The 16,025-nt window shown below is 42.5% G+C and overlaps 1 protein-coding gene across 1 annotated transcript in view; it reads left to right on the top strand.

Annotated features, from left to right (window-relative positions):
* Positions 1-14,819, top strand: part of rnft2 (ring finger protein, transmembrane 2) — a 40,155-nt gene extending 25,336 nt beyond the window's left edge. The window contains exons 7-10 of the mRNA XM_070887710.1: positions 8,223-8,372; positions 9,507-9,572; positions 11,837-11,938; positions 13,830-14,819. Of these exons, the coding sequence (XP_070743811.1) occupies positions 8,223-8,372; positions 9,507-9,572; positions 11,837-11,938; positions 13,830-13,964 (453 nt within the window). The 3' untranslated portion in view covers positions 13,965-14,819. The remainder of the gene's footprint in view (positions 1-8,222; positions 8,373-9,506; positions 9,573-11,836; positions 11,939-13,829) is intronic.
* The last annotated feature ends 1,206 nt before the right edge of the window (positions 14,820-16,025 follow it).

Below are 16,025 nucleotides of genomic sequence, written 5' to 3'. Positions count from 1 at the left end.
GGTTTTAATGGATTATTATTGCTTCAATCTCGTTTTGTGCAAGGGTACTTCGTAAATGAAGAAGCAGTTCTATTACTGCATTCTCCGTGTTAAAAGCCTCACTGTGCAAAATGTGTCCAGATTAATGGGCCTATTGGGCAGTGGAGATGTTAGAACTAAAATGATTGCTGTTATATATTTGTCCCAAGCTGTCAGCTGCACAAACCAGAAACGCAAACTGCACTGGCTGCCTGCTACAGAACTGACATCACTCAATTCCCTAGAGATATGAGATCACAAATGCCAAAGCTATGAATGATTATAATTGTTCAAAGCACAGAAGATTAGAGTGACAGCTTGTTATATGATCTCATCCCCAAGTCCCATGAGATATCTCTGCTGTTTTATTGGGTGTTGCAGCATAGAGCCTATCCTACAGCACCAGGCATGGGGGAAAAGGATGACACGTGAATGTGGCTGTGTCAAATTTGACTCGTGGTCTTTGGAAGGCAAGCAGGTGACTTTTTATTCCTGTTGCAGTGACATCATGCTATCTTCACAAGGAGCCATGGTTTCCACGCCAACTGTTGTGATGCAGCTGCTCTTGATGCAATTTGTGTTTATACCTGTAAATATTTCAGTTGCAGCCATTCGAGCAAACAGTCAAATTAGGAAACTAAATTTCCTCTTTTTTAGATTTGGGAAAAAATTCAGTTGTTAAGAATCAAGGTGCTAATTGGTGGGATATAAACCAAATGCTGAACTCTCTACAGAGCTAATCTGTCAACATCTGAAAAAAGAAAAAACAAAAACAACTTGCATTCTTATAATGCTGCTTACACTGAAGCACATCGGAGTGCTTTATAAGGGGTTGCTGACTTGGTGTGAAGCATTAAAGCTGGGGGAGGACAGACGCAGAGTCAAACAAATAGGTTTTTAAAGAGACTTTTGAAGGAAGGGAAAAACATATCAATGCTAAATGGCATTTGGAGAGAGTTCCAAAGGGCAGAGGCATGGAGCTGTCTCTGATAATGACGCTGCAGGTGAGGAAGGGGAGGCTGCTGAGGCATGCGTCTGAGAAATCAATTCTTGTGTTAACGGCAACAATGAGGGACTCAGTCACAGAGGGAGAGGGGCACAAGTGGGCTGAAGGAACTTTCAGCTCATTCGAGACTAGATTGGAAGTCAGATAAAGTAGCGCCCCCTTGCTGCATATGGTGGTTGGCCTATTTCCACCTCCAGAACATCGCTCGACTCCGCCCCTGTCTCAGCCCATCTGCTGCTGAAACTCATCCATGCCTTTGTTATCTCTAGACTTGACTATTTTAATGACTCCTGGCTGGCCCTTTGTGAACTTGAGGTTATCCAAAACTCTGCTGTCCATGCCCTAACTCGTACCAAGTCCCATTCACCCATCACCCCTATGCTCACTGACCTATATTGGCTCCCTGTTGAGTAACACCTTGATTTTTAAAATTCTCATCCTTGTTTTCAAATTCCTCCATGGCCTCGCCCCTCCCTATGTCTAATTTTCTCCAGCCCCATAACCCTCCGACATATCTGCACTCCTCTATTTCTGGCCTCTTGAGCTTACCCTGATTTTAATCGCTCAACTATTGGTGGCCATGCCTTCAGCTGCCTAGGCCCAAAGCTCTGGAATTCGCCCCCAAACCGTTCCTCCTCTCGACTTCCTCCTTTTACGACACTCCTTAAAACCTACCTCTTTGACCAAGCTTTTGGTCATTTACCCTAACATCCCCTATGTGGCTCGGTGTCAAATTTTATTTGATAATGCTCCTGTGAAGCACCATGGGATGTTTTACTACATTAAAGGTACTATCCAAATACAAGTTGTTGTTGGCTGGGAGGGCTAGAGTTGGATATTATGGTGAAACATGTGCTAACTGATCCTTTGCTTGAGGGTAATCTGTAGATGATAAATCGGGTGGGACCAAGGATGAAGCTCTGGGGCATATCAGATGGGAAACCATTTGAGGAAATGTAGTAGTTTGTATTAGGAAAGATAGGAATGGAACCAGGAGAAGCTGGTGTGAATTTGTCAGACATGGCTTAATGGAGCACTCTCATCTAAGTCAGAAGGTTGTGGGTCAAACCCCCAATCCAGAGACTTGAACACATAATCTACGCTAGCACTTCAGTGCAGTACTGAGGGAGTGCCAACTTTGGCTGAGATGTTAAACCAAGGCCCCATCTGTCCTCTTAGGTGGTACTATTCAAAGAAGAGCTGGGGTTTTCTCCCAATGTCCTAGCCAACATTTATCCCTCAAACAACATTGCTAAATACAAGATTATCTGGTCATTTAACACATTGCTGTTAGTGGGACCTTGCTCTGTGCAAATTGGCTGTTGCATTTGCCTACATTACAATAGAGCCTACATTCCAAAAGTACGTCACTGACCTTTTAAAGCACTTTGGGACGTGAAAGGCATCATATAAATGCAAGTTCATCATTCAGTCAAGATGGACCACAATAACTAGGCATTGGAGGAGAATTGAGCGATTTAAAAGCGCTGAAGGCAGTGAGTTAACCGAAGTATTAAGAGGGACAAGTCAGAGTCACAGTGGTGCAAGATGTCTTTTGTGGCATTCACCAGGTGCTGTGGAAAGATACATTAATTTTCCAGGTGAGGTCTCCTTGTAAGAACAACACTAATCTCTTTCAGACTTTAACATGCCTGCTGTGTGTTTCTGGCACTTTTTTCCAGATCTATGGCATTTGCAGTTTTTTTAATTGGTGGTGTTAGTCTCAAATAGTCAATTAGTTACGTTTTCCACAGTTTTTCATTTTAGAGACAGGATGTTATTAAAATCATTGTGAATTATCAAATCGAACTAAAACCAACTATAAATTAGATTTACAGGTTAAATAAAATGGAACTTGTTCTTTTATTGAATAAAGAAGTCCCTCACTTTTAATTTTAGACCCAAATCAATAATTCTATTTCTATACCAGTGATGCTGGCCAAAGTGAATAGAAACCAAATCAACTTAAAGCTTCACTGCTGTAAAATAATTTAAAAATAAAAACAAAACTTTTATTTCTATTTTCTTTTCTTTTTTTTAAGTTGTCAATTAAATTTTTAAAAATCTCACAGGGGCTGTCCATCTCTAGTAATTAAAAGGGTGCCTTTTTATAAATGGGATACAAGTTTGAATCTAGACCAGCCTACTGGAATGAAAAGCATCTCTCTCTGCTAGCTGCAAGAGTTCTAATTGAAGTGAGTTTGGCCACTCAACTCAATTCCCAGTGGTTACGAATTCAGAGCTTTGAACAATGAGTATTGAACAATTCTCCATGAATTGGCACTAAATGGATCATATCACGGAGAGAGGAGAAGGATGACTGATCTTTGAAATACAAATTGTCACATTGATGCAGTAGGGGGCATGCTTCTGATATTGGATGAAGGTTTATAGCTGGGGCAGTACAAAGAGGAACGTTATCCTGCCTCTACCCATCTGTACCAGACCTGTGAGTGCTTCGCGCTAAGATTGGAGGGAAACTATTCATTTGCTTACATTGGAAACCCTTAGCCCATATAGAGCAGGAGAGTTACTAAAATTAAATACATTTTAATAATTTACGTAGCCACATACATTCACATAAATTACCTTTAGAAAATGCAATTGTGAAAATGATCCTTAAATGGCAATATTACTTTTGTCTATTTTTGTTTAAGGGGTATCACTCATGTACTCCCCCACTCACTTTTATATACAGAATGAAAATTTGGAGTAGAAGAGTTTTACTTATTCTTGTGTAGAAATCAGTCAAATGTTGGCATTAAAGTAATATTGTTCATTAATGGGTTCTGTTTGCAGTAGAATGGCCAGTTCTGCCCACCTGCACCCTGACAATTGAAAATGTATAATCTAAATATACTACCTTTTTAAAAAAAAAAGTTAATGCATCCTCTCCCTTTTTAACCAATAAGGGAATTAAGGGTTATGGGGAGCGGGCGGGTAAGTGGAGCTGAGTCCACGGCCAGATCAGCCATGATCTTGTTGAATGGCGGAGCAGGCTCGAGGGGCTAGATGGCCTACCCCTGTTCCTAATTCTTATGTTCTTATGTTCTCCTGGCACTGGATACAAAAACACCATGTGGTGTGGTGAGATCCAGAACCATACTGATCAGGAAATTCCAGATTTGATCTGTAGTCTTTGTTCCATTAACTCAATCACCTTAACCAGAGCAACAGTAGGGATGCAACAGTTGCCTTTGGAGTTCCCAAGTTGGGAGAGGAAATTACCAAAGTGTCCTGATTGCTCTGTAGTAACCCTGGTTGGAAATAATGCATATGTGGACATAGCATGAGGACAAGATGTGGTTCAATGTTCTGGACTCACAGGTAGCGTGTCCACTTAGACAAAGTAACCCAATGGTTCCCTGTGTAACTGTACCCAGTATAAGTTGTATCCTTAACATAATAAATAGGAGCAGGAGTAGTCCATACAGCCCCTCGAGCCTGCTCTACCATTTAATACGATCATTGCTGATCCGATCATGGATTCAGGTTCACTTCCCTGCCTGCTCTCCATAACCCTTTATTCCCTTATTGTTTAAGAAACTGTCTATTTCTGTCTTAAATTTATTCAATGTCCCAGCTTCCACAGCTCTCTGAGGTAGCGGATTCCACAGATCCACAACCCTCAGAGAAGAAATTTCTCCTCATTTCAGTTTTAAATGGACAGCCCCTTATTCTAAGATTATGCCCTCTAGTTCCAGTCTCCCCTATCAGTGTAAGCATTCTCTCTGCATCCACCTTGACAAGCCCCCTCAATCTTATACATTTCAATAAGATCACCTCTCATTCTTCTGAATTCCAATGAGTAGAGGCCCAACCTACTCAACTTTTCCTCATAAGTGAACCCACTTATCTCTGGAATGTACCAAATCAAATACCAATGCGTATAAGGTGGCCAAGGTTAGTGGGAAACTAGAGGATTGGGAAAATTTTAAGCAACAGCAAAGAATGACTAAAAAAGCAATAAAGAAAGGGAAGATAGATTACGAAGGTAAACTTGCGCAAAACATAAAAACAGTAAAAGCTTTTACAGATATATAAAACGGAAAAGAATGACTAAAGTAAATGTTGGTCCCTTAGAAGATGAAAAGGGGGATTTAATAATGGGAAATGTGGAGATGGCTGAGACCTTAAACAATTATTTTGCTTCCATCTTCACAGTGGAAGACACAAAAACCATGCCAAAAATTGCTAGTCATAGGAATGTGGGAAGGGAGGACCTTGAGATGATCACTATCACTAGGGAGGTAGTGCTGGACAGACTAAAGGGACTGAAGGTAGACAAGTCCCCTGGTCCTGATGAAATGCATCCCAGGGTATTAAAAGAGATGGCGGAAGTTATAGCAGATGCATTTGTTATAATCTACCAAAATTCTCTCGACTCTGGGGAGGTACCAGCGGATTGGAGAGCAGCTAATGTAACGCCTCTGTTTAAAAAGGGGGGCAGGCAAAAGGCAGGTAACTATAGGCCGGTTAGTTTAACATCTGTAGTGGGGAAAATGCTTGAAACTATCATTAAGGAAGAAATAGCGGGACATCTGGATAGGAATAGTGCAATCAAGCAGACGCAGCATAGCTTCATGAAAGGGAAATCATGTTTAACTAACTTACTGGAATTTTTTGAGGATATAACGAGCATGGTGGATAGAGGTGTACCGATGGATGTGGTGTATTTAGATTTCCAAAAGGCATTCGATAAGGTGCCACACAAAAGGTTACTGCAGAAGATAAAGGTACGCGGAGTCAGAGGAAATGTATTAGCATGGATAGAGAATTGGCTGGCGAACAGAAAGCAGAGAGTCGGGATAAATGGGTTATTTTCCGGTTGGAAATCAGTGGTTCGTGGTGTGCCACAGGGATCAGTACTGGGACCACAACTGTTTACAATATACATAGATGACCTAGAAGAGGGGACAGAGTGTTGTGCAACAAAATTTGCAGATGACACTAAGATTAGTGGGAAAGCGGGTTGTGTAGAGGACTCAGAGAGGCTGCAAGGAGATTTGGATAGGTTAAGCGAATGGGCTAAGGTTTGGCAGATGGAATACAATGTTGGAAAGTGTGAGGTCATCCACCTTGGGGAAAAAAAACAGTAAAAGGGAATATTATTTGAATGGGGAGAAATTACAACATGCTGTGGTGCAGAGGGACCTGGGGGTCCTTGTGCATGAATCCCAAAAGGTTAGTTTGCAGGTGCAGGTAATCAGGAAGGCAAATGGAATGTTGGCCTTCATTGCGAAAGGGATGGAGTACAAAAGCAGGGAGGTGTTGCTGCAACTGTATAAGGTATTGGTAAGGCCGCACCTGGAGTACTGCGTGCAGTTTTGGTCACCTTACTTAAGGAAGGATATACTAGCTTTGGAAGGGGTACAGAGACGATTCACTAGGCTGATTCCAGAAATGAGGGGGTTACCTTATGATGATAGATTGAGTAGACTGGGTCTTTACTCCTCGGAGTTCAGAAGGATGAGGGGTGATCTTATAGAAACATTTAAAATCATGAAAGGGATAGACAAGATAGAGGCAGACAGGTTGTTTCCATTGGTGGGGGAGACTAGAACTAGGAGGCACAGCCTCAAAATACAGAGGAGCCAATTTAAAACCGAGTTGAGAAGGAATTTCTTCTCCCAGAGGGTTGTGAATCTGTGGAATTCTCTGCCCAAGGAAGCAGTTGAGGCTGGCTCATTGAATGTTTTCAAGTCAAAGATAGATAGATTTTTAAGCAATAAGGGAATTAAGGGTTACGGGGAGAGGGCGGGTAAGTGGAGCTGAGTCCACGACCAGATCAGCCATGATCATATTGAATGGCGGAGCAGGCTCGAGGGGCTAGATGGCCTACTCCTGTTCCTAATTCTTATGTTCTTATGAATCAACCTTGTGAATCTTCTCTGAACTGCCTCCAAAGCAAGTCTATCCTTTCGTAAATATGGAAACCAAAACTGCACGCAGTATTCCAGGTGTGGCCTCACCAATACCCTGTACAGCTGTAGCAAGATTTCCCTGCTTTTATACTCCATCCCCTTTGCAATAAAGGCCAAGATTCCATTGGCCTTCCTGATCACTTGCTGTACCTGCATACTAACCTTTTGTGTTTCATGCACAAGTACTCCTGCTGTACTGCAGCACTTTGCAATCTTTCTCTATTTAAATAATAACTTGTTCTTTGATTTTTTTTTCTGTCGAAGTGCATGACCTCACACTTTCCAATGTTGTACTTCATCTGCCCACTCACTTAGCCTGTCTATGTCCTTTTGCAGATTTTGTGTGCCCTCCTCACACATTGCTTTTCCTCCCATCTTTGTATCGTCAGCAAACTTGGCTACGTTACACTCAGTCCCTTCTTCCAAGTTGTTAATATAGATTGTAAATAGTTGGGGTCCCAGTACTGATCCGTGCGGCACCCCACTGGTTACTGATTGTCAACCCAAGAATGAACCATTTATCCCCATTAAGAAGTGAAAGGGAGAAAATTTGGGTTAAGAAATAGCAGAGTAGCATTCCTGCTACTTTCCCAGTTGGTATTTGTTAATGAGGGGAATTGACTGACTCCTGCCCACCCATAGCCTGATCTGTTTTCCAGGAGTGACATGATGTAGTAGCAGACAGACGTAAGACTCAATATTGGGTCTGTCACTCCAGCTGAAGTGAAGGGACCGAGGTTAGGCATTTACTGAAGAAACTTTTAAAATCGAGTTATATTGTTTGAAAGCAACCGTTAGAGTGATGAGTATATTAAAAACACCGTATAACACTCCTTTTCAGTCCAGTCTTCCATTTTAAACCTGTAGACTGAATAGAACTTTCAGGGCATTTCTGAAAAACTCATCATCATAGGCAGTCCCTTGGAATCGAGGAAGACTTGCTTCCACTCTTAAAATGAGTCCTTAGGTGGCTGAACAGTCCAATAAGAGAGCCACAGTCCCTGTCACAGGTGGGACAGATAGTCGTTGAGGGAAAGGGTGGGTGGGAAAGGGTGGGTGGGACAGGTTTGCCTCACGCTCTTTCCGCTACCTGCACTTGATTTCTGCATGCTCTCGGCGATGAGACTCGAGGTGCTCAGCGCCCTCCCGGATGCACTCCCTCCACTTATCGTTACTGTAAACAACGACACTGGAATAGAAGTATGTGGTTGGTTTAAAAGCAAATATAAAATTTGTCTTATTCACAATTAATCCATTTAAAACTGTTTTTGCAGGGAACACTCTACCTTCTAATAGAAGAAATGAGCCAGTTATTGAGATCCTTGATACCTATCCAGCTATGGTACAAATGCATCATGGGAGGAGACTCCACCAATAGCTACTTGTTGGAAGGCACCTTGATTGTTCTGTACAGTCTCTGCAAGGTGAATAATCAGAAGCAAACAGAAGATGACTTGTTACAGAAACATTTTCTTCCTTTTTGTTTCTTGTGGTTTGCAAAGGGGTGTATTGTTTTCAATTTGCATTTGTTCTCTTTACAATTATGATGCATGAAATCAGAATAAAAATACATTTATTGCATTTGGGTCTTTGAGAGTTCTCCAGCTTTTAGACCTATTGTTCTGCAGAAATAATCTTTGTAGGACAACGACTAGTTTCACTAAGTAATTATTAACAAGTGGTGCAATTTGAAACATTTACATCTCGCTACATTTTTGGAGAAGACTTCCTCTGTTTGAAATTTGTAGCAAGACCAGAAACTTAACTGGACCAGTGACATAAATACTGTGGCTATAAGAAGCAGGTCAGAGGCTGGGTATTCACCTGACTCCCCAAAGCTTTTCCACCATCTAACAGGGCACAAGTCAGGAGTGTGATGGAATACTCTCCACTTGCCTGGATGAGTGCAGTTCCAACAACACTCAAGAAGCTCGACCGCATTCAGCTCAAAGCAGTTGCTTGATTGGCACCCCATCCATCACCTTAACCATTAACTCCCTTCCCCCACCGGCGCACCATGGTTGCCGTTTGTACCATCTACAGGATGCACTGCAGCAACTCGCCAAGGCTTCTTCAACAGCACTTCTCAAACCCACGATCTCTACCATTTAAAAGGACAAGGGCACAGGGCGTATGGGAATACCATCACCTCCAAGTTCCCCTCCAAGTCACACACCATCCTGACTTGGAAATATATTGCTGTTTCTTCATTGTAACTAGGTCAAAATCCTGGAACTTCCTCGCTAACAACACTATGGGAGTACCTTCACTGTCTGCAGCGGTTCAAGAGGCAGCGGCTCACCACCTTCTCAAGGGCAATTAGGGATGGGCAATAAATGCTGGCCTTGCCAATGACGCCATATCCCAGGAACAAATAAAAACAAGTACCTCTATATTTAAGTCTGCAATTTTGCTACAAATAATGAACAGAGGAAATGTCCCAACCCCCTGTGGCATATGGGTAATTTATCATTTTATTGTATACTCTGCTTATCTTTGACAATTTATCCAACATTCTTTTGACCAGTAGTATATTCTCTCTTTGTAAAATGCTGCAGTTCGTGGATGTCTGTGGTCGAATAGGTGGTTTGCAAAAGGCCTTGAAGATTTTGTGTAAATCTCAGGTAAATTGTGTTTGATCTACAGAAGCATTCTGCACCATCAGCTATATTTATAACCAATTTCTGAGAGGGAAAAGTACTAAGTGGAAACCAGACATTTCCTTACAGGGAGGAAGGGAACATACAAGGGGTGCTTCACCCCATGCTGTTGCTACACACCTGGAGGTCAAATTGAAAGCACTGGCAGAGACATTGGCAGAAAGTGTTCTGTCCCAACAGTTTACCAAAGATACAGAGATGCCTAAAGGAGATGATGAAAATAAATCTAAATGAAACAATATTCTGAACTAGATTTGGTGTTTAGACACATTTTTTCAACATTTACTGTTACAGAAAAACCTGAAGCCTGAGGTTGAGCATTAATCAGTGTACATGCACTCAAAATTGCACAGTTGGGAACATATCCATAAAAGCATCTTTAACTATGTACACTCATTTCACGCAAGCTCTCACTCATTCTGTAAGGAAAATAGTCAGAAGTTGTGATTGTATCTCTTCATTTATATTTAAGTGTACTAAATGTTATAAAGTATTTACGAGCATGTTTCTCTGTCACATTTAAGTGTTAGTAACTCAGCTAAGAAAAGATTACTGCAACCGGTTGTAGTATTCCTATAGTAAGAAGGGGCTGCAAATAGCCCCAGGATCTATCGCTTTATTCCTATCCAATGACTTCAGCTGGAAATGGCATATGTGTGGACAGCATTGATTGTGGTGCCACCAACAGTTTATTAAGCCAATAACCCTCTGCCCATGCTCACACATGCAGTGTGGCTGAGTGGGCAAGGTAGTGGAGGCCTATTAATGCCAGTGCAATTATACGCAGCATGACATACAGCCTTCAGGAAAAGAGGGATAATGAGAGAAAGCAGGAGGAACAGGAAACATTTACCTTGCAGCCATACAAAAGTGACAGTACAATTCCAGAGTTAAGTCCTAACCTGACTCCCAAGCAATGAGACCTCTTCTGAAGAGACATTTTCACACTGCTGGGGGTTTAACACCAAGTGGACCATAACTCCAGTTCCATGTAAGACCTGCCTTAAGAAGTGCCCATGGTTTCCTTTGACCTCATTTGCACTTTTTATATACTTAGTGCTGCTTTGAGTGCATGGAAACTCCAGCCCCACAAACTCAGGCCATTTAAAATATAAGGGCTGGGGAGCAGAACTCTGAGAATGAGCAGAAGAGTCACAGACGGATCTCTTCCCTAAACCTGAGTATATGATTTGAAGCGAGGCAGCAGGAATCACATTCTCCCAGGATGAGATCAGTTATGTTGCTCTCGATCCTGGACAAGTGAATACAGGTATGGTAGTGTAGTAGAGGATTGGAATAGCAACTCAAGAGGTCAGGAGTCTCATTATGACATTGCATTCAGTAAATTTGGTCATTTGTGGGTCATAACAACGACCACGAAAGCTGTCAGATTATTGTAAAAGCCCAACTGGTACACCAGTGTCCTTCAGGAAAGGGAATCTGCGATCCCTACCTGATCTGGCCCGCATGGGATTCCAATTCCACACCATGTGGTTAACTCTTGATGCCCTCTGAAGTGGCCGAGCAAGCCGCCCGTGTAAAATAATCACTACTATCTTCTCAGAGTAACTGGGGGAGATGATAAATGGCATTGGCAAAAAGCCTGGGAGCAGGTCGTTACAAGGACACGGAGTGTGGTAAGACAGTAGACATAATGAAGAAGAAAATAAACTTTAAGTGGGGGCAACAAAAAATAATCTGTACCAAGTCAAAATAACTATCTCTGCGGAAGATTGTGGAACTTTACAACATAATTGATGGCTGAGACTAAAAGCTGCGTGAATTTTACAGCTTCTGATGTAATCTTCAATTCCAGAGGAGCGTTTATGTTACGGGGTTGGACGCGGAGTCTATTCTAATTAAGTTACAAGGCCCTTGACTTCAGAACTATGAACGCGTCTCTTTGGTGTTCTATCAGCACAATTAGCATTATGTCAGCCGCACTTCTATTGCATAAAGTGAAACTTTCGCATTGATTTTTAGATTTAATTTCTTACTGGGACCAGTGTCTTATTTTCGGTCTATCATCAGTCGGCCCAACTACATCTGCTGTTTTCCAAAGGCTGCCACAACACTGAAAAGTATCAAAACAATGGGAGACCCTGAATGAGTGCGCTTTGTAAATTCAAGCCTTAGTATTGGCACAATTTGTATGTTTTTTTTTGTTGGAAAATAGCAATATTAAAGCTGTGCTTCTCACTCACTGCAATTGCCTTCTCTTCTGGCAGAGCTGTGGCGTGCGAGCTACCAGCCAGCAGTGCAGCGAAGCCGGAGATATCTGCCCGATCTGCCAGGCAGAATTTCGAGAGCCTGTGATGTTGATTTGCCAGGTAGGGGAAGAGAAAAACAAGAACCAAAAAACCCTAGATTGTTTTTAGCTGTTATAGAAAGGATTATTTGTGTGTGTGTGCACACCGGTCCTTGATGATTAAGCCCGGCGTTGTCAGCACTGACCTGGAGTTTCCCCCTAGCAAAATGTGATGGTTTTAATTACCTGATCAGCAGATACAAGATAAGCTATCAATCTGATTGTTACAAATGAGGGAGGTCGGTCGGTCTATTACCAGACAACAACCCTGTTAAGGTATAGAAAAGTGACATTTATCATTGGGAAGCGCAACACATAACAAAAATCGAATGAAGCAATGTGCTTAAGAATCAATTTATAATTGTGGAAATGATATGTAAAGAATCAGTAGAGAACAGAGAATAGGGCCATTGGAGCTGTACTTCACAGTGCTGCTCGAAGCAGGGCTCATAGTGCAATAAAAACAGAACATGATGTAAGTACTCAGCAGGTCAGGCAGCATCTGTGGAGAGAGAAACGGAGTTAACGTTTCAGTTCGATACATTTTATGAAAGGTCATGGACCTGAAACGTTAACTCTGTTTCTCTCTCCACAGACGCTGCCTGACCCGCTGAGTATAGAAACATAGAAAACATAGAAAATAGGTGCAGGAGTAGGCCATTCGGCCCTTCTAGTCTGCACCGCCATTCAATGAGTTCATGGCTGAACGTGCAACTTCAGTACCCCATTCCTGCTTTCTCACCATACCCCTTGATCCCCCTAGTAGTAAGGACTTCATCTAACTCCTTTTTGAATATATTTAGTGAATTGGCCTCAACAACTTTCTGTGGTAGAGAATTCCACAGGTTGAAGAAGTTCCTCCTCATCTTGGTCCTAAATGGCTTACCCCTTATCCTTAGACTGTGTCCCCTGGTTCTGGACTTCCCCAACATTGGGAACATTCTTCCTGCATCTAACCTGTCTAACCCCGTCAGAATTTTAAACGTTTCTATGAGGTTCCCTCTCATTCTTCTGAACTCCAGTGAATACAAGCCCAGTTGATCCAGTCTTTCTTGATATGTCAGTCCTGCCATCCCAGGAATCAGTCTGGTGAACCTTCGCTGCACTCCCTCAATAGCAAGAATGTCCTTCCTCAAGTTAGGGACCAAAACTGTACACAATACTCCAGGTATGACCTCACCAAGGCCCTGTACAACTGTAGTAACACCTCCCTGCCCCTGTACTCAAATCCCCTCGCTATGAAGGCCAACATGCCATTTGCTTTCTTAACCGCCTGCTGTACCTGCATGCCAACCTTCAATGACTGATGTATTTCCAGCGTTTTCTGTTTTTATTTCACGAGTTCCAGCATCCGCAGTATTTTGCTTTTGTTGATCATAGTTGGGGCTAGCTTTGCGTCTTTAACAGTGCGGTTGCCATGTTAAGTGAATTTCTTCGATGTGTTCGGAAAACACATTCAGCAGAAACCCAGTTGTGGAGTGAGAGCGTACAATGTTATTCATACGTCTATGAGCACTTCATTTCTGCATCACACCTATAATGGGACAACGTAAACTGTGCTAGCGTGCAGCCTATCTATGTGTATTCAAGGCAAGATAATTAAACATGGAATCGAGTCTTGGAGTTTCGTTGTATTGTTTAAAAGATGCACTGGGAGTTCTAATCAAACGATGAACGCTTTAGACTGGGAAATTGCAGCAGATAACGTGCACCCCCCCGCCCCCGGATTGAATTGCGCCTGCATGCTTTCTGTCCTAGTGTAGAGAGATGAACTGCGTGGAGAATATTGCAGCGTGGTTGATGTGACTTTACGTTCACTTACCGGGACGTCTCCTGCAGCTTCACAATTGCGGATCTGACTGACTGTGTGCGCTCTCTGCCCTCGCCTTCTCCTCCCCCCCCCCTCCCTCCAGCACGTCTTCTGCGACGAGTGCGCTTGCCTGTGGTTCGACCGGGAGAGGAGCTGTCCATTGTGCCGAACCGCTGTCATCGAGACGCTGCGCTGCTGGAAGGACGGGACCACCTCAGCGCACTTCCAGGTGTATTGATGCCCGAATGGAATCGATCCGCGGCGCTCGGTCCCCGACGCAGAGACCTCTTTAGCACTTCAGCACTCCTCAGGGGATGCGTGTGAATGCAGCTGTGCAGCAGCTGGGGTCGGGGCTCCGTGTTATTTAGTGCGAAGACATTGTACAATCTCCACGTGCGACACTGATCATAACAATGTATCTGAAGTAAATATTTCAAAATCAGCACGTGTCTGTTAGCTAAAAGTATTTTATGTTTAACAAAGACCTTACTAAACAAGGGGAAGATGTCTTAGAGTGGTTTGTTTCACCATTAACCTTCATCTTGCGGTTGGATATTCTATTAAGTATGTTATTTTGCCACTTGATTCCTGTGGTTTGTAGAAGGTAATCTTCGTTAAATATTTGTTTTCGCTCAATGCAAATGTAAGGTCCCTTAAATGATGCTGGCGAGCATGTTCTGGTACTTAAACATTTATTTAGAGTTTCAAGTTTATTTTCAAACATTCTATGAAACAACAGACTAAAAAAGTAACCAAAGTCGTCATAAGTGTATTTACAATAAGACACTACAACTTTAAAAAAATCTCGTACTTTTGTAATTACATGCAGTAACATCAACAACTGTATTCAACTGGTATAAAATTGCGGTAACAAATGTTACATTCCAAATTTAAAAGCATGCATTATTTTAGTTGTTCTGATGTGTTTTAAAACGTAACCAATGCAATTTTCAGGTCCAACTCCTTCACATTCCGGTAGTTTGTTCAGCCCAGGTCTGGGGCTGAGTTTCACTCCAGAGCAACGCTCTGACCTTTATTGCGTCGACGGAATGACAGATACTCCACCTGTCACCTGCAAAGTAGAAGACGTTCATTGCAGTACTGTTTACTACTGAATAAAATAAAAGTAATCTGTTACTCGTTTAATGAAGTTATTGTAACTATCAATGACATTCTTTCCTCGGTAATCTTATGCACCACCTCTCTTGAAGGAGACACGAACACTACTTTTCGAGCGGTACTTGTGTTTTGGGCTTATGGAATTTGATTTAATACTGGTAACTAGAGTCACTTCCAGAAGAGAATAAAAATCCTTAGTCCCTTATCGTGGTTGGGGGGGGGGGGGGGGGACGAGGGGGGGGTGGTGTAGTTATGCCATAAGCGTTAGAGCAAATGTTGCAAGCTTGCCTGATAGTTAACTGAGCACAAGATGGTGCATGCAAAAATAACATTATTGGTAAATAGCCCACTATTCAAAAAACCGTATCTTAAATTCAGTCAAGATTCTCCCTTCCCCCTTCCCTCCATTTCTCCTCAGTTCTACCCTTCCTCTCCTTCGGAGGTAACTCATGCAATGGTGCAGTTCCACAGGCACTGGCACACTGTGTCGCCCAAATGGCCGCAGACAGTGAGAGTTGGCGGGCTATTCCACTGGTGGATAAGAACACTACTCGGCGTGATTGCATCCTCAGAGCACACACACACGTTGCAGCTGGGGTGACTGGCCATGGATCAAAAGGAACGCTGGCTAATTTTCACCATCAGCTCCGAGATGGTCAGGCCAATTGTATCATTGCTGGTACTGTCCAGCTGGGATCAGTTCTCTCAACGAAGCCCGAGACTCCTCAATGTGACTCAGTGCCACGCCACCAGATGATCCAGAAGTTAGTTAACAGACTCACTTGAATTATTTTTTTGGAGTTCTGCATTTGCAAACCTTTGGTCAAAATGACCAATATCAAAACTGACTAGAAGTTCCCCACCGCAGATATTTACATTAAAAAAAATTATACCAGCTCGTCTCTGGATGAAAATACGCTATTCCGACAAGGAAATATTAATTTCAATGTTAGTATTAAAATAATCGGTTCAGCATCTCAAGTTATAGTTGATAATTTCACTCGTGTAGGAGAGAATTAAGTACTGTAGTTGGAATGTGTTTAATCACAGTATTCGGGCGATTGAAAAGCCGGCGGCTCCTCTTACCTGTTGAAGTCCAGATCCCAGGTGTCAAACTTCCTACAGGTGTTTTTTTCTGATAAGCATGAGGAGCGCTGTGACATGGACGAGCGTGCAGATG

Source organism: Pristiophorus japonicus, chromosome 8, assembly GCF_044704955.1.
Source record: "Pristiophorus japonicus isolate sPriJap1 chromosome 8, sPriJap1.hap1, whole genome shotgun sequence".
Classification (NCBI taxonomy): domain Eukaryota; kingdom Metazoa; phylum Chordata; class Chondrichthyes; family Pristiophoridae; genus Pristiophorus; species Pristiophorus japonicus.
The sequence above is the reverse complement of the archived record's forward strand: the minus strand, read 5'-3'. Positions and strand labels throughout refer to the sequence as shown.